Consider the following 20,053-nt stretch of genomic DNA (forward strand, 5'->3'; position numbering starts at 1 on the left):
ACTAATAAATGAATTCAGTAATGTTGCAGGACACAAAATTAACATACAGAAATTATTGCATTCTTATACAATAATAGCAAACTATCAAAAAGAGAAATTATGAAAACAACCCCATTTACAATTGCATCAAAGGAATAAACTACCTAGAAATAAATTTAACCAATGGGTGAAAAACATGTACTCTGAAAACCGTAAAACTCTGGTAAAAGAAACTGAAGATGACACAAATAAATGGAAAGATATATCATGTTCATGGATTGGAAAAATTACTATTGTTACAGTGTCTATATTACCCAAAGCAATCTACAGGGTCAATGCAACCCCTATCAAAATACCTATGGGATTTTTTTGCAGAACCTCACAAATAATCCAAAAGTTTGTAGTGAGCAGCAAAAGACTCCAAATAGCCAAAGCAATCTTGAGAAATAACAACACAACTGAAAATATCATACAGCCTGATTTCAAACTATACTACAAACCTAGAGTAATCAAAACAGTATGGTACTAACAAAAACACAAACATAGATCAAGGGATGAGAAGAAAGTGCCCAGAAATAAACCTGTACCTATATGACAAAGAAGGAAAGAATATGCAATGGGGAAAACATAGTCCGTTCAATATATGGTGTTTGAAAAACTAGACAAACTACATATAAAAAAATGAAGCAGAACCACTTTCTTACACCATATGCAAAAAAATAAAACCTCGGAATGGATTAACAACTTAAATGTAAAACCTGAAGCTGTAAAACTCCTAGGGAGAAAATATAGTTAGTAAATACTTTGACATCTTAACACTATTATTATGGGTGCATCTCTTAAGGGAAGACAACAAAAGAAAAAATAAGCAGATGGGACTGAATCAAACTAAAAACTTTTCCACAGTACAGGAAACCATCAACAAAACAAAAAGACAACCTACTGAATGGCAGAGGATTTTTGCAAATGTTATATCTGATAAAGGGTTAATATCCAAAATATATAAAGAACCCATATAACTTAATATCAAAAAAACAATTAAAAATAGGCAGAGGACCTGAATAGACATTTTTCAAAAAAACTCATACATGGGAAGATGCTCAACATCACTAATCATCAGGCAAATGCACATCAAAACCACAATGAGCTATCACCTCATACCTGTCAAATGGTTTATCAAAAAGACAACAAATAAGTGTCAGTGAGGATGTGGAGAAAAGGGAACCCTGCTGTACTGTTGGTGTAAGTTTCTTTAAAGAATTAAAAATAATAAAACTACCATCTGATCCAGCAATTCTACTTCTGGGTATTTATTGGAAGAAAACAAAAACGCTAATTTGAAAAAATATAACAATCCCTATGTTCATTGCAGCGTTATTTACAATAGTTAAGTTACGGAAGCAATGTAAGCATTCATGGACAGATAAATGGATAAAGATGTGGTGTGTGTGTTTATCCATATGCAGATCTACAGACACACATACAAAAACTCACCCACACAATGGAGTATTATTAAGTCATAAAAAAGAATGAGATCTTGCCATTTGAGACAACATGGATGTTATGCTAAGTGAAATAAGTCAGACAGATAAAGACAAATATTGTATTATTTCACTGATATCTGGTATCTAAAGTGCAATATAAATGAACAAATAAAACAAACAGGTTCATAGATACAAAGAACAAACTGATGGTTGCTGGTGAAAGTAGAAGGAAATGAGTGAAAAAGTTGAAGAGGAGTAGAGGTAAAAATTTCCAGTTATAAATAAGTTATGGGGATGTAATATACAGCATAGAAAATATAGTCAATAATACTGCAATAATTTTATATGGCGACAGAGGGTTACTAGGCTTTACAGTGATCATTTTGTAAGGTACTTAAATATTACACACCTGTAACAAATACAATGTTGTAAGTCAACTATGTTTCAAAAAAAATAAAAAAAGATCTTTAGTTTCAGATGTAGAACAGAAGTAAAAACAACTTTGAATTCAAGACTACTACCTTAATGTTTTTAACTAAATACTAAAGTCACCTTAAACTACATGACAGTAAAGTACCTCTCAAAAAACAATCTCTATGATACTCAAACAGAGCTATCACATAGAAATGTGCTTCTGCTAATGAGTCTTGGGAGGGGCAGCAGAAATGCATTATATAGGGGGATGAGAAAACTATTGTGGGTAATAGATATATTCATTATCCTGATTAAAGCAATGATTTTATGGGTGTATACATATGTCAAAATGTATCATACTATACACTTTAAATATGTGCAGTTTGTCTTGTTTCAATTATGCCTCAATAACAATATAAATATATGTATATTTAAAAACCAGTTAACTTGATAAGAGCAGAGAGATATAGATTTTTCACTTTTTTTTTTTTTTTTACCTGAGATCTCTTAGGGTCAATAAATTGAGAAATCTTGTAAACAATTTCATCAAGTGTCATTCCAGATAAGGACTTCCCATGAGCATCCTTCAATTTTCGTAAGAAATCTGTAAGCTCCTTTCTGGAAAAGATAAAGGAAAGAGCAGTGGCAATTTTCCTTACTGACTTGAGGATGTGGTCCCCACACAAGATATAAATCCTATTGTATGATTAATATCTATCATATCAACATGATCCTTTAGATCTCCAATCTAAAACAGTGATCACAGGTCCATCTGCATTTATCTTAAACCAAAATGAAAAGTCCTAATCTTTTATTAATGATACTAAATGTGTCCATGAGTGATAACATTTAGCATTTATTTTCTTTTCAGAAAAATATTTTAACTGTTTTTGAAAGCAGACTGTGTGAAACTTGTTATCTACTTTTTTATGTACTGAGCTTTTTATATCATATCTCTCAATGTTCTCTTATTAGGACTAAATACTCCTTTTTAACTCTGTTGCTATTGGCTTTTCTCTCCTCTATCACTGTTAAGAGGTTTACTTTTATAAAATTTAGATACAGAAAACAAATATTAAACAGAACGTGAAAACAAAGATTAAAAGACACATTGATTTAAAAAACCTAGGAATATTTTAACTGATAGGTTCTTTTTCAATTCTCAGGGTCCATTGATCCAAAACAAAACTGGCACATACATTTTTGGTACAATAATAACAACTGTATTACAGTTCTATTTTCTTTGCCTATTCATGGTAATATTTATAAAACTATAATCGATCCTGTAGCATAATAGTATGTATATTAAATAAAAGTATTATTCTTCAAATAAAAATACTGATAAAAACTAGAATTATTTCCTTGGATATAAGAGTACAAATAAAAGAAACTTCATTTCTGGTAGGGGAGAATTAATTATCTTTCTACGAAAGTCAGAACTGTGAAAACAGTAAAATTATGATTTTTTACATTTAAATGTGTTGCCTAATAAAGAAATTATAAGGATCCTCAATAAAACTAAGGAATCAGGAAAGTAAAACCTGATCATGGTTGGCTGTATATGGCATACTATCAACTTAAAATTCACTTTGGAAATAGGTTATTAAGGTAATTATTGCAGCTAGTAGTAACAAAATTGGGTAAGTTTACAACTAGTTGTATCTTCAGTAAATGAGCAAAACTGAATTTAAAAATGTAGTCTCTCATGTCTTAACACTAATAACTTCAATGAAGAGGTTTAGTATTTATAATGAACACAATCCCTTCTCGATACATTTTATTTTCCTTATGAAGGCCATGATAAGGAAATATCTGTGCATGTGTGCACGCATGCATGCGTGCGTGTATGTGTGATGTTTCTCTGAAATATTTCATTGCTGTAATTATGGCTATGGACTAGAGGGTATAAACTGTTCTCACTGCTTAATATAAACTAAGGTACCTGGTCTGTTGTGGAAAGGCAGCTTTCAGTCTGTCTGTAATCTTCTCCCAATTCATCATTAGGGAATCGCTTCCCAGACCTGCACTGGAAGGCACAGCCTCTCCCACCGCTGCTGGCACAGTCCAGGCTATGCCAGTCATCTGTAAGGAACAGAGAGTTATAACCGATCAGCTTCAATTATTAGGAAGTAACATTCCATGCCAACATGCTATTTTCATACCTCAATAATGCACAGACTAAAGAAGAGGGATATTGACATACATGTTCCCTTTTTAGTTTTTTTCTTAACTAGCACAACAATATTTCTATTTGTTCATATTATGCTTATTTTAAAAACGGGACATACTAGTTTCAGCAACTGCAAACATGTACAGAAATAAATGTATGTACAGAAAAAGGCCTCTAAGTTTTATAAAGCAATCTGTAAGTAGTAATTATTTCCTAAAATTCAATTGCAGGGTAATTTTGCTTTCTGCTTTGTATATTTTTTTATTATGCATTTTGTATATATTTGTGTATTTCTGTATTATTTGCTTTTTATGATTAGCAAATTACTTTTTCTAATTATTTTTATAATTAGAAATATAGTTGAATTTTCAAAATAGTTAATAAAGATGCAAATACTACTAGAATGTCTGCCCAATGTTTCATGTTAGAAAGGTGGTGAGGAACTTACAGTGACACCTCTGAGCCACAAACACATCAAACAACATTCTCCCCACATTTTATGGTGGTTGCTTATTAGAACCATTAAGATTCTAGTTAATTAGTATCAATAAATAAATATTTTTGGAGTGCTAATCTGATTACTGTGATAATTATAACTCTTACCTAAGATTCTACAAGTTTTTTTCATCTTTTACCTAAGACTCTACAAGTTATTTTCAAATATGAAGTTATTACTCATGAAAACTAGCAACTACTAACAGCCATTTGAATAACTCATATCAAGCCTAGTAAGTCAGAGAGGAGCAGAATACTGCCCAGAAATTTGGGTTTATCTCGGTATTAAGCTTTTCCTGCGCAATCAGAAAGTCATCTTATTAGAAGGCTGAGGTACTTTAATGTTTTCTCAATAAAATTTTATTACAGTTCCTTAGAGAATGGTGCAGGAGCCAATCACATGAGAAACCCTGTGAAATCATGGTAATAAAAAGATGTGGTACCTAGTTAATATTGCATATTTGTTTGTAGAGAAGCAGCCACTACAAAAATAAGCAGAGTCCCTTGGACTATACATTTCAAAGGGAGACTGTTAGCAACATATAGGTGCAAAAAAAACTGACCAGAATGTGCTTACAGGAAGGTCAAAATTAGAAAATATTTTTGTTAAATTACATTTAACATGACCTTCTGGGAAACTATTTTTCTTTTAATAAAAATGTTTAACTTAACCAAGATTAGAACTAACAATTCTATTCATTTTACAATTCTCTATTGCTTCTTTAGATTTGGATGAGGCTTATCTAGCTATTTGCAGCTATGAAAATTTATAATACATTCCAAGGTGATGCTATTTATATTGTCTGTTTATGGAAAAATACTTTTACTAGACATACATATATGTGTGTTTAAATAAAATTTTTCTTTGGCTTTCTAGCATAATTTAATTTGTTTTGACTTGGCTTCTTTGTTTTTTAATCTACCCAACAATTATGCTAAATATAAATTATCTATTAAAATATCAATCTATCCATCATTGTTACCTGTTATAGAAGCAAAGTGTAACTGTAAGGACTCTCTACCATAATGATATATTTATCTTTGTATCCAAAAACTAAGCTAATATCAATTAATGAAATAATTAAATAATATGTGTAATGCCCTTAACACAGTGCTTCACGTGAAACTATTTACTCAATTATCTTTCAGTCATCATCATTTATCAAATAAATGAACAAAGAAAAGACAGACATTCATTCTGGAAGTCCACTGTAGTGATAAAAAATTAGTTAATATCTATTCCACCAAGAAGAGCTCTGTACCAGGGCAGGTCTAGGTTGGCCAGGTGCAGAGATGACTCCAGGACAAACGGCAGGCATTTGAGGAACAGGGAGCACAGGTCTAAAGAAAGATTCTTTCACAAGGGGTCTTCCCAAGAACTGCTGCATCTAAAATAGAAAGGATAAAAAATAAAAACAAAAACCCATACACATCTATTCATATGGTCACTGATTTAAACTCATAGAGCAATGTTTGGGGAAAACAATGATTTGGAATCTAGTTACAAACCACAATAGAAACAATGTTGTCATAAAATTGGTTAAATATATGAATATTCAAATAGCAAAGGACAGTGACATATACTTAAGAACACTGAGAGGAGGGACCAGGGGTCTAGTCCCACATTTTTTCCACCTAGCTGGGTAACTTTGGATGCCAATAACAGAGTGGGGCTAAGTTACCTTTAACGTTCCCTTCCAAATGGAATACTATAGAACTATGCAAAGGAGGTCCTTAATGAGTACTATCATTGTTTATGAGCAATATTGACACTCAGGAATTCCACTAAAGAACTAAAGTTGTCTATAAGTAATATTACTTTTGCTGTTATGTAATGGAGGGATTTTGTACCACCTGATAGAACTGTAACTACACTTCCCATGGGGTGGTGGAAAGAAAGCCCTTCTTTGCATCTGCCAATGGGATGAATACCTTATTGGCTGAACTACAAAAGTGACAGATTTATTTAGCATCTACCATGTGTCAGGTCTAGCACAGGCATAAAGTAGGAGTTCAACTATTTGATTTTTGTTGTTGCTTTTTTAAAAAAAATATCAGTATAGCCCTCAAGTAATGATCCTAAAACCAATAGGTGGAAGTTTAATGAGGAATTTTATAATGAACAGATGAGGTTGACATTCAATTCTTAACATTACTAAAGGAGAGACACTGTGTTCCTTCACATATACATCATGTACATCATCACCTATAAAGTACTCTTACCCAAAATTCTGAACCTGATTCTAACCAGCACTCTAGATCTAATGATCAGTTTAGGAAAGAGTAGAACATGCAAAATGACATTAGAAGGATAAAATCAGTTAAATCAGTAATGTAGGAAGTTGAATAGGATCAGTGACCAAATGTCTTAACAAATAAAAGACTTGAATGGAGGAGAAAGGGTTGGATAGCTGTTACAGATTTAAAGCAGAACCATCAGCCAAATACACAGTATAAACCATGCTTAGATTATTTTTTTTAAATATGAGGGGTTTTGGTATCCAATTGGAAAGGAGGAAGTAAAACTGTCATTATTTGCAGATGACATGATAGTGTCTATAGAAAACCCTATAGACTCCACCAAAAAACTACCTGACCTAAAAAGTGAGCAAAACAGTGGGATACAAAGTCAATATTCAGAAATCAAAGACATTTTTGTATACCAACAGTGCAACATCAGAAACAGAAATCAGGAAAAAAATCATTTGCTATAGCAACAAGAAAAATAAAGTAGCTAGGAATAAACCTAACCAAGGAGATAAAAGACCTGTACTCAGAAAACTACATAACACTGAAGAAAAAAAATTAAGGAAGACACAAATAAAAGGAAGCATATACCAAGTTCATGGACTGGAAAAATAAACATTATCAAAATGTCCATACTACCCAAAGCAATTTATAGATTCAATGTAATCCCTATTAAAATACCAATGACATATTTCACAAATATAGAACAAATATTTCAAAAATTTACATGGAACCATAAATTACCCCGAATAGCTGCAGCAATTTTGAGAAAGAAGAACAAAGTAGGAGGGATCACACTACCTGACATCAAACTATATTACAAGTCCACTGCAATCAAAACAGCTGATACTGGCATAAGGACACATATATCAACAGAGCAGAATAGAGAGCCCAGAAATAAACCCATGTCTTAATATTTTACAAAGGGGACATAAGCATAAAATGGAGTAAAAATAGCCTCTTCAACAAATGGTGTTGGGAGAGCTGGACGGCTACATGCAATAAAATGTAACTTGACCACCAACTTGTACCATACACAAAAATAAACTCAAGATGGATAACAGACTTAAATATAAGTTGTGAAAACATAAAAGTCCTAGAGGAAAACATAGGCAGGAAAATCTCAGATATTCCACGCAGCAATACTTCCACCAATATGTTCTCTAGAGCAAGGGACATAAAGGAAAGAATAAACAAACGGGATCTCATCACAATAAAAAGCTTCTGTATGGCTAAAGAAAATATCAGCAAAATGAAAAGGGAACCAACTGTATGGGAAAATATATTTGCCAATGATACCTCGGACAAGGATTTGATCTCCAAAATATATAAGGAACTCACATGACTTCACTCCAGGAAGACAAACAATCAATCCAACTAAAAAATGGACAAAGGACCTGAACAGACACTTCTCCAAGGAGGACATATACAGGGTCCAGAGACATGTGAAAGGATGCTCACCAACACTATTCATTAGAGAGATGCAAATTAAAACCACAATGAGATACCACTTGACACCAATCAGAATGGCCATCAGAAACAAATCGACAAACAAGTTCTGGTAAGGTGGTGGTGAAAAGGGAGCCTTAGTGCACTGGTGTAGCTACTGTGGAAAACAGTATATAATTTCCTCAAAAAACTAAAAATGGAACTGCCTTTTGACCCAGCAATTTCACTCCTGGGATTATACCCTAAGAATCCTGAAACACCAATTCAAAAGAACCTATGCACCCCAATGTTCATAGCCAAGTGCTGGAAACAGCCTAAGTGCCCATCAATAAATGAGTGGATCAAAAAACTGTGGTACATTTACACAATGGAATACTACACAACAGAAAGAAAGGAGCTTCTACCCTTCATGACAGCATGGGTGGAACTGGAAATCATTACACTAAGTGAAATAAGCCAGGTGGTGAAAGACAAATACTATGATCTCACCTATAAGTGGAACCTAATCAACAAAAGAGACAAGCAAGCAAAATAAAACCAGAGACATTGAAATAAAGAACAAACTGACAGTAACCAGAAGGAAGGAAGGAGGGAGATAATGTGAGAAAGAAGGGGACGGGTCTTCAAGAAACATGTATAAAGGACCCATGGACAAATCCAAACAGGGACAGGACTGAGGGTGGGAAGTGGGGATGGGTGGGGCAGGGGAGAGCACTGTGGGGAAAAGGACACAATTCTTCTTGAACAACAATAAAAAATACATTAAAAAAGGGAAAAAAAAAGAAAAATGAGGGTTTTCTTCAGTCTTCACCTGAGGATATGTCCATTGATTTCAGAGAGAGAGGAAGTGGGGGAGAGAGAGAGAGAGAAACATCGGTCAGTTGCCTCCTGTACACACCCCAATGGGGTATCAAACCTGCAGCCTAGGTATGTGCCCTGGCCTGGCCAGCTGAGCCACCCGGCCAGGACAATGATTATTTCCAATAATATAAGTCCTTACCTTTTAGGAATACATACTAAAGTATATATGGATGATATTATATGATATGTAAGATTTACTTTAAAATTTCCCAGTGGGGAGGAACAAATGACATGAAACAAGACTGACAAAACGTTGATAATGTTGAAGTTGGTTCTTCGGTTCACTGAGTTTCATTATACTATTCTCTTTTTATATATGTTTTAAAATTTGTATAATGTAAAGTTTTTAAAGAATGAATGAATCAATAGTCCTGCTCTCTTTGAGGACCATTATTACCTAACACTACTTTGAGGATTAGATAGCCAGGGTACAAAAGTTGAAATATAATGAAACATAAAAAATATCAGGATACACTGGGAATAGTACCCATTAATATAGATTTCTCAGGTTAAACGACTATATAGTTAAAACCTGGTGATCATTCCTTATGGTACTAGAATCTCAGAGACTGATGGACTTTAGTGATCAGATAACCTAGGACAGCTTCCTGATACATAAATGAGAAAACTGAAGTCCAGTGCAACTCATTTTCTAAAGACCAACATAGTTCTTCAGAGTTAGGACTTGAACCCAGATCTCTAGTATATCTCCATTGTATAATACCATCTTAATTTATAGTACAATAAATAATATTTCTAGCATTTATGCTTTCAAACTGATCCACTAATGCTCAATGGTCACTGCTGCCTGCATTTTAACACAACTGTCAGCTTTGATCAAGCGCAGCAGTGATTCTATTAGATAGCACAGAGGACACACTTATACATCTCAGATGTTAGCAGAAGATTCTTATGAATTCACAGGGCCTAACTGCCAGTGGTTTTTTGCCCTTGATCAAACCTGTGTAGCTACATCAGAACTAAAACAGTCTCTGAAGGAATAAGATGTAGAGGTCAAGGCTTGCCTATGTCTGTCAGCCACAGAGTATCACTAGTATTAGGCAGCTTATGCTGGTCTGGTTCCAGGAAACTCCAAAACAACAATATATCTAGCTTTGAGTCTCTGGAGCCATTTTATATTTACAGTCATGGGAGAGTTACAAAACTACAGGCAGTAGTTTGAATATGGGCAAAAGGCACAGAGTTTCTAGAAACCTACCAAGAATATGTGTAACTTACTGTAGAATTACAGGGAATCTTTGGGGTTTCTCTTTCATGTACGTAACACATTCTTTATCAGGGTAGTTGGGTCTGATGGTGTTCCAAGCCTAAAATAATAATGTATCATGGACATAATATAAAAGGCAGATTGACCAAAAAGGCAATTCCATCATTCTAAACTAAAGACCGGAATGTATGTCATATAATACTTTTACCTTTGGATTCTGCTTTTGAAACACAGTGAAACTCCATATAATTTACATAATGTTTTCAGTTATTTAATTTACTCAACTATTTGTAGAAATAACATTGCAAAGTTCTCCTACAAGCATAAATGCTTATGTTGAAAGTCGTCTGCCCCTAAATATCTCACACCTTTTTTTCTTTTTACCCCCAGATCTGTTATGATAATAAAAATTATTATCTAATGGTTCTGTCCTAAAAGGTATTTTGGAAAGCTGCATCTGTCTACTTGGTTAAGGTACTATATTTTCCAAAATGATAACATAAATAGTATAGTACAGATATTAGTATTCTGATTAAGACTCATTGATCCCTACAACAAACAGGGAAGAGGCATAAATGGAAGGTGTCCTTGCTGTTAAAGACAGAATATAAGATAAAATTTAAGGAAAAGAAAGTCTAAAGAAGGTGTGGAAGGGTAAAGTCCAGTCACCTAGGGTCTTATGCTGAGGTGTTCCAGTCATGGAGGGGTAACTTGAGGGCACTGGAAATTCTGAGCATTCATCAGTTTTCTCCCATGATGCAGAGGAGAGTGATAGGATGAATAAAAATACACTACCTCTTTAGATATCAATTCATCACTAAAATCCAGTGATACAACCTATGTAAGTGGCCTCAGTTAAGCCTGCCAACTAGTTATGTCATCCGAAGATGATGTAACAGAAATGGACGTAATTACAAATGAGATGCATATTATGTGCCTATTCCACTTTGAATACACATTAAACACACGGCATATGCAGTGTTTTATAGCTCTTAACATTTTATCAGACAAGGATGAGAAAATTTCAAAATGTCACATTTCTTACCAGTATCTCAGGACTGGGTGGCGGTGGAGGGAGCTGAATTGGAGGCAATGTACTCAAGGCAAACCCTTGCTTCACCTTGTTAATTTGTTCATTGTACTGTGTCTAGTAGAAAAAGTAAAACAATTATTTTAAAGCAAAATCAACTTCAAAAAATAAAGGAGGGAGGGGAGTACAAGGGGCCAAATGGTTATAGAAAAAATACAATAAAAAATTAAAAAATAGCATATAAAAATACTTAATGTAGTTTTGAATACAGTATAGAATAGTGATTCCCAGTCTAGCGTCAGAAATAATATAAAAACAATTTCTAACATAAAAATATTTCTATAAAACATTATCCCTGAATGTAAATAGTTGTATTTTTAGAAGTGTCTGTTGATTGACAAAAGAGACACATATAATTCACAGGTCCTCATGATAATTCTCCAGTGGTTCCATAATTTTCAGCCCCAAACTGGGAACCACTGACATAAAATGAAGAGAGTCTAAAGATTCAAAAAGCCGTAAATAATATTCTGATTGATAAGTATGGGGAAAAAGTATCTGTAACAGAGTTGAATTACTTGAAAATGTTCATTTTAAAATCTAGAGGAAAAATTTTAGGGAACATTTATTAAATATTCACATTTTGTTTATCTCAAAAGTTATACTTCTAGCTTTCTCCAGTTCCATATACATCTTTGTTTTATTCTCTTGGATTTTGCCAAAAGACTCTAACCTCTGAAGCTTACCAACTTTTTAACATTTTTGGCATTGTCCCCATTTTGCTTTGTATATTGTCTTATAAACAATGCACAAGAGGACAAAAAAAGTCTTAAGAAGCACAACATTTAGAAACTTCCACAAGGACAACATGTGCTTGAAAGAAAACAAGGATACAAAATAAGGAGCAGCTCTTTTGAGGCCAGAACTTTGAATAAACCCAACAGAAATGCTAAGCATCACTAAAGACTGAGTCAGAAATAGTCTGGAGAGAAACAATCAAGACCACTAACAAAAAAATTGATAAGCAGTTAATACTTTGAGGCAGCTTTTCAGAACTGAATGTCATTTTGTTGTGAAATCACAAAACAATCAACATTATATATAAACTTTAAGATATAAATACAAAAATATCCCAAAACCAAGTGATTAATTACTAAACATTCAGTGGGTTACCACTTTACATTACCTTTAACAGAGTTCTAATTTTATTAAACCAATAATTATAAATTTATTATTTTGCATTATGGAATAATTACATAAGAAGTTAAGACTGAAAACTAATAAGGGTCCGTTTGATTTTGCTTTTAATTCTGTAAACACACAATTACTCAAACCAAGTTAAGACATTTAGTATTTCTGATTGAAACATCTTTGGATTTCTAGAAAAATTAGGTGTGAGGCACAATGTTTGAGTTTAGCATTTACTTTACTAAGAAACTAAATAATCTCTATGTAAATAGTTGTATTTTTAGAAGTATCTGTTGATTGACAACAGGATGAGTACAGGATGCTATGACTATGTAGAAGTAACCTCAAACTGATAAAGGTAGCCTGGCAGCAGATCCCCTGCCCCCAGGCAATATGGCGGCAGGAGGACCGGCTGCACTGAACAAGCATGCTCAAGACTAGCTAGGCAACTGGATGTGGGGGGAAAGCCCTTCTTCCCCCTTTTGGTACCTGACTGGGGGTGGGACCAGGGGAAGGTAGGCACATGCAACATAAAGGTCAGGATGGCAGCAGTAAGAGGTGCTGTATGTTAGAAACTTGTCAGTCTAACGCGGGAAAAAGAAGGAACTGGTTGCAGGGGGACCTTTCCAGGGTTCGTGCAAGTATGGGCTGAGAAAGCACCTGGTCCAGACCACAAGGAAAATGAACATAAACCCAAGGGAAGGAAGGGACAGGCTCTTACCCACCTCGCAAACATACTGGCCAGTGCATTTGCGGGGCCTCCTGGTCTTGGAAGCCACGAGGCCAATGGTGGTGCTGGCCCCACACCAGTTCTAAGGAGGAAGCCTGAGACCTGACAGTGGCTGGGAGAAAAGCTCAGCTGCCTGGATGACCACTCAGTGGACACCTGTGGTTCCCAAATGATGCTATTTTAAATGGGAGAAGGAATTCTGGACACTGCCTTTGGTTTTGGTCTGGCTGAGGGTGGCTGGGGTTTCCTCTTGGTTTCTCAGGGAATGGGCTTTGAGACAAGAGTCTGCCATCCTCCCAGATTGTGCAGCATTTGAATAAAAACGTCTTTTCCTTTCTCACCAACCTGTGCCTCTAGAATTTGGCTCTTGGTGGTGGCAGGCAGCCAAACCCCTACTTTGGTTAGGTAACAAAACCTCAAAAAGGCATAAACATTAACTAAAACGAAAAGCATGCACTTCCTTAAATTTCTCTAGCAATTGTTTTTAATGTTTAATGTGTTCTTTAAGTATACACCACCTACAACTTTCAGTCAATTTACTCTAGGTATACCTCACAACTTACCTTAAGGAATGCAATCTTGTTTCTGACATCTGTCACGATGGCATTCCAACTGTCTACTGCAGCCTTTAACTGAGGTGATTCTAGGTTGCTAGTGTAGACAAGGAGACACACGAGGAAATTCTTTCTTTTTATATGCCAACTAAGTTTCCAAAAATTTCCAATATGTTCTCTAGCATATATGTAAATAATGGAAACCAACAAAATTACCTCCATCACCAACAATTACCTAAAATGGGCACGAAGTTGTATGGAAGAGCTTATTATTAAACATAAAAACAACAACTAGAAACTCATAAGGTTGTGGTTGGTTTTTTTTTTTCCTCCCCAAGAGAAAATATAACTTCTGCATTGGCAAACCAAGGTTTCTTTTTTTCTGGCTTGGTGACAAATTTTTAAGACATATTATAAAACCTTGCACAGGAATCCTGCGCCACTGAAGTAGGAAGGCAGTGAAACCCAAAGAAGGAAATTGCCCAAGCCAGTCAATGTAGAAGTATTCACTACAATGTTGAGAATACCCATCTTGGAAGCAGGTTTTGGACTATGTTCACGTTAAACCTGACATCACAAGGCCACACAGTTGGCCTATCAGACTCTTCTGCAAATTAGAGAAAGATATTCAGTTTGGAAGGGCAAATCAGAAAGTGCCCTTTCTGCAAGGATGAATTAGGTTGTTGCCTCTATGCAGGTGTAAATTGCACAAGCAGAGCAGCTCAGCCAAACATAGCCACCAAACAACTTAAATAGAATAACTTTGAAGTTTTTAGAATCTGCCGTCTGCAGAAGAGAGATTTAAAAGCCTTTCAAAATGCTGTTAAAACATTCCTAGCCCAGTATCACCCAGTACAACAACTTTAAAAGAGCAGAACAAGTTATCATTGGAATCATCTGAGTACAAAAAGGCTTGATAATATTTTAATTTACAGAGCTTTTCTCCCTCTAGCAAGCAAACAGACTGATTACTTAAAACTGTGCTTCCCTCACCTGAATGCACATCGTTATATCCTGGGAATCTTACTAAGTCTTAGCGATTCTGATTCTTTAGATATGAAAGATAATAATCATGAAAATGATAATTATTAAAAATAATGATGCTTGGTTCCAGAGATTCTAATTTAATTTTTGAAGTTCCAAGTAATACCTCATAAAATTATAATTTTAAGGAGAGTCTCATTCAACCTGCCCAATATTTGAATATCATTCATTTATAGCACAGGAGGAAATTGCCTTTAATATATGATTTTAGATGTTAATACTGATTTTCCCCCAAAATACTCCAAAGCTATTTAAAACCCAGCCTTTGAAGACAAAAGAATTAGGAAAGTTTTCCACTTAGAATCCACCTTGGTTTGTAAATATCTGATCTTTATACATGTCTCTGACTGAGCTCTCTGACCTATTTCACTGTGGAGGGTGGGAAAAACCTGTCAGCAGCTAGTACTGCATTCAGTAGACTTCTCAGTGCTTTAACAGAAGCAACAAAAGCATCAAAGTGACGAGGTGACTTTTGAGGTTTAAAAACACAAGGGCTTCTGCACTCCAAAGACTGATGTCACATTTGTAAAACACATCATAGATTATGTTCAACCTTGGAGCCACCTGTGAATATCTCTGAGATCAGGTGCCTTCAGGGAGAGGGAAATGTTACCTTGCCGCCATGTGAGTCACTCTGGCAAGCTGACTGAGGCATTCCTTTTCAGTCTGCTCTAGATGAAGCAAACCAAAATCTCTACGACACTGTAAGAAATACACCTACAGATTTTTGAGAAAGAAAAAGAAGTTGAAGGGGTCATTGTAAATGAACACATTTCTTTTCTTAATCATTTGGAGTAAATTTAAGCTCTTTTCCAGTCTCTTCCAACAGCATATGAGCTTCTGAACCATCCATGACACATTATAAAAGCTTTTTGATCAATTCTGCAGTTCTAACCTTTTATGCAATGGTTACTGGGTTTGTAAACATTCTGGAAGATTAGTTTTCAAACTTCCACATACATTGGAACCATCACAAAAGTTTTTAAACCAACTTTAAAAAATGACTCCTGGTCCTAGAGATAATAATTTAATTGGTACTAAATCTAGTCTAGGTTTTAAGTGAAGAACACTCAAAAGAATTCCTGCTATTTGTTTGTTCTCCAACTCACAAAGGGATAAGAAGATAATCAGACCATACAGGACAATGCAGTTCAAACCTGGGCCTTGGAGGTCATCGAGTCCAATGTCGATCCCACAGCAGGAATCCCTTCTGCACTGTTACTGAAAATAGCTTATTATTCTCTTAGACAGCATTAAGTGTTTCTAAGATTAATAATGGAAGTAGAAAGAACTTTCTGACTAAAAGCAGTGAAAAACAAAGAATACAAACTGGAGCTCATATAGTAACCTGAGGTTTTATGGTGGTTGTTGTTAAAGCTAGCATTCCAACACTTTACTCTCCAGAGATTTTTGGGTCCAGTATCACTCCTTATTATTGACCTCTGGATTTCTGAGCACTGCTAAAAAGTAGCACTTACTATGACAGAGGTGGAAAGATCTGTAATGATTTTAAGTAAGCTCTCCAAAACTTTAATTTGATTGTATATCAAGTTTGGTTATCCAAAAACAAAAATTACATACCCATATATGATCATATTTCTTTTGTGAGATCCTAGCTTTGGGGATCTAAGCTAACTTAGAAGAAACTGGACAACCTTCTGGGTCCAGAAGATAAGTTGGTTTTTGACATTGGACTGTATGATGTGTATGTACTTTTGGAAGATCTATGTAAGAAGTAGCGAAGAAGGGAGATATGGCAGCAGGGAAATGTTATTCTTCGAAGTTTGGCCAAACTAAACTTTGTGACCTGGCTTTATGAGAATTTTCCCAAGATATCTGCATTTGCTATAGATAATGAAGTAGATCAATTTCTTGAAGTCATTTGAGGAAAAACAACATAAGATCATCAACACTGAAGTAATTATGTACAAAATGCCAATGAGTCTAAGAAGCACAAAGATTGGAGCTGAGATTTTCAGGCTGGTCCTAAAATGTCTTATTTCTTTTTATTCAAAAAACAGTCTTCTTTCAATTCTTTAGTATATTAGTATACAAGTAAAACTTGCCTCCCCAACCCATCTCTCTCTCTCACCTCGGCTGTTAAAGCTCTGCTAGTTTCTGCATTCAGCTTGCTTAAGTATGTTTTAATTGTGCTTTCCATATTATGCTTCTCCATTTCCCACTGAGATCTGAAATACATGATTACTAAAGAGTCAGTAACATTGCAGCAAGAACAGGCTTTTCTACCTTATTCAGAAGGAAAGATAACAAGCTATTCAATGAATACTTAATGATTTCATTAAAACAATTAAAAAGTACACAGCATATAAAAGCAAGAGAAGACATTACTTAAGCCTAACTAACTGTTATCCTTTACTATCAAGAGCGTAGAAGTTTTAAAGCTGTCAATATAGAGGTAATGATTTAAAACTTGGCTCTGATATCAAGATGTGTGAGGATGAATCTGAGTTCTACAATTTATTAAATGTGAAACTGTGGGCAAGTTACTGAACTTCTCTGTACCTCAGTTTCCTCACATGTAAAAATGGAGAAAATTGTATTACTTACCTCAAAGAGCTATTGTGAAATTAATTCAGGTAATATAAATAAAGCACTTCGTGTTTGGTACATAGTAAGTACTAAATAAGTGTCAGGTACTATTGTTATTAATAAATTTTACATAAAGCTTCTATAAGCATTTTTGTATCCCAACAACAGCAACTGCGAAGGTCTTTATTATCCGTGTCATAAAACTAGGTCACTACATGAAAATAGTTTTTACTGGTTATTTCAGTGCTTACACTCAGCACCTCAGAATAAAAACAAATCTTATAGCTGAAGAGGGAGGGAGATAATGATATGACATTATTTATCAAGGACTTTATGGACAATGGTTACCTGTGAGGTTTCTCTCTTATTTCATCTCATTTCAGCTTGAGCCCCAGAACTCTAGACAAACCAGTGTCTTATATGAAAACAACTAATTGGAAATTTAACATAGTAATGGGGAACTTTCACAAAAGCTATCCTCAATGTTTTATTATTTGAAACATCTGGATACTTGAGTACCTGAAAACATCGATGAGAAGCTTGACAAAACAAAATATTGTTAATGCCATTAAAACGAGAGAGTTTTGAAGGGAACAATCACACAATATTCAAGGATATATATTAACTCAACCAAGAGAATTATTATGCCATTGAACAGAATACAAAATTTGCCTACAAGAACAAGAGAAAAGATAGGAAAGCTGAACTTTATCAAATTATAAACTTTTGTACTTCAAAGGACATAAACAAGAAAGTGAAAAGGCAACCCACAGAATGGGAGAAAGTTATTTGCAAATATGTGATAAGGGACTTGTATCCAGAACATAAAGAGAATAATTAAAACTCAACAGAAAACATGAACAATCCAATTTAAAAACGGTCAAAGTGTGTGCATAAATGCTTCTCTAAGTAGATACACAAATGGCCAAGAAGCACGAGAAAGAATGGATGCTCCACATAACCATTAGGAAAATACAAATGAAAACCTCTATGGTATACCACTTGATACCCATTACACTGGGAAAAATAAAGACATATAATCCAATAAGTATTGGTGAGGATGTGGAGAAATAAAAACTCTCACCCATTGTTGGTGAGATGGTAAAATGGTGAACTGATCTGGAAAATGGTTTGGCAGTTCCCAAAAAAGTTAAACAGAGTTAATTGCATGTCTTAACAGTTGTATTCTTAGGTATATACCCAAGAGAATTAAAAACATGTTCCCACAAAAATTTGTATACAAATGTTATAACAGTATTTGTAATTCGAGTCAAGAGTGAAAACAAACCAAATGTCCATAAATTGATGAAAAGATAAACAAAATGTGGTATATCCATACAATGGAATATTATTTATTCATAAAAAAGAATGAGTACAGATAAATGCTCCAACATGGACGAACCTTGAAAAAAAGAAGTTAATCATAAGAGACCAAACATTATATGATTCCATTGATATGAAATGTCAAGAATAGCCAAATCCACAGAAACAAAAAATAAATTAGTGGTAGCCAGAAGCTAGGGGAAGAGAGAATGAGGTGTGACTTCTAATGAATCCTTTTTAGGGTGATAGAAATGTTCTGGAATTGATAGTAGTGATGGTTGTACACTTCTGTAAATATACTAAAAATCAGTGAATTGTATACTTTAACAGGGTAAATTTCATGTTTAATGATTTAGATCTCAAAAGAGCTGTTTAAAAAAATTACCTACAAATCTATAAATGAGAACAAAAGCTTAAGCCCATTTCATAAATCAGTCATACTTAGTTGCATTGAATAGGGTAAAGATATTAGAACTCAATAAGCTCCAGTCCCTGAGAGTAGTGTGCTTTGTAACCATAATTTGGCTGATTATTTCTGTCTCAGCAGTGTTCTAGTGCCGCAGCTAAATTAAACATACCTCTCAATTTTCCAAGGACATTTCCAGTTTATACTTGTCCCAGTGTAATTACAAAAACAGCTCAATTTCAGGCTCATGTGCCCCAGTTTGGATGACAAATCATATGGCTACCCTAGCTAGAATGAGCTGAGTGGAATACATAGTTTCAGAGGAGGTGCACTCAACTAAAGCAACAGCTGTTTGTACCTTTTCATGGAAAGTTGCTCTTTAAGGTTCTTGATTTCATTATCTTTAGCATGGCTCTGACGCTGTAATCTAAGCAAAGAAGAAAGTCATAAAATGTTAGAAATTATTTGTCGTTAATATAGTCAGAAGGGATCTACTTACAGATGAGGAGGGATTAAGTATGCACATTTTGGGCTACAAGTGTTGAGCCTAAAAGTAACTAAATTCTGATACCTAGTCCTTTTGAAATTTACCTTTTTTCTGATGTCTGATTTACTGACTTTCTAAAGAAAGAACTACGTTCTAACCACTTAAGTCTTAACTAAGTTGTAAATTAGAAAGCCAAAGAGAAGAATTATCTTGTATTCCCAGCAAAATGACTCTGAAAAATGTCCTTAATTCTTTATAATTTAGTTTGCCCACTGGAAAACAGAGATGGCATCTTCTGATGTTCTAGGTCTGTGGTGGGATTGAGAATTTAAAGTTCTTTAAAGGGATATTATATCTATCAAGTCATGCAAACTATTAAAGACTTAAGGTCTGAAAGAAATTCCTGACCTTAAA

The 20,053-nt window shown here is 34.6% G+C and overlaps 1 protein-coding gene across 1 annotated transcript in view; it reads right to left on the reverse strand.

The window, feature by feature from the left end:
- The window catches only part of DZIP3 (DAZ interacting zinc finger protein 3), a 112,128-nt gene that overhangs the window by 20,619 nt on the left and 71,456 nt on the right, over nucleotides 1-20,053 (reverse strand). Inside the window, exons 22-29 of the mRNA XM_054577330.1 lie at nucleotides 19,511-19,579; nucleotides 16,966-17,062; nucleotides 15,487-15,590; nucleotides 13,839-13,926; nucleotides 11,373-11,474; nucleotides 5,805-5,930; nucleotides 3,820-3,959; nucleotides 2,375-2,495 (exon numbers count right to left, since the gene is read on the reverse strand). Coding sequence (XP_054433305.1) covers nucleotides 2,375-2,495; nucleotides 3,820-3,959; nucleotides 5,805-5,930; nucleotides 11,373-11,474; nucleotides 13,839-13,926; nucleotides 15,487-15,590; nucleotides 16,966-17,062; nucleotides 19,511-19,579 — 847 coding nt within the window. The remainder of the gene's footprint in view (nucleotides 1-2,374; nucleotides 2,496-3,819; nucleotides 3,960-5,804; nucleotides 5,931-11,372; nucleotides 11,475-13,838; nucleotides 13,927-15,486; nucleotides 15,591-16,965; nucleotides 17,063-19,510; nucleotides 19,580-20,053) is intronic.

Source organism: Pteronotus mesoamericanus, unplaced genomic scaffold, assembly GCF_021234165.1.
Source record: "Pteronotus mesoamericanus isolate MK-2021 breed Mesoamerican mustached bat unplaced genomic scaffold, CSHL_Meso_final contig_42, whole genome shotgun sequence".
NCBI lineage: Eukaryota > Metazoa > Chordata > Mammalia > Chiroptera > Mormoopidae > Pteronotus > Pteronotus mesoamericanus.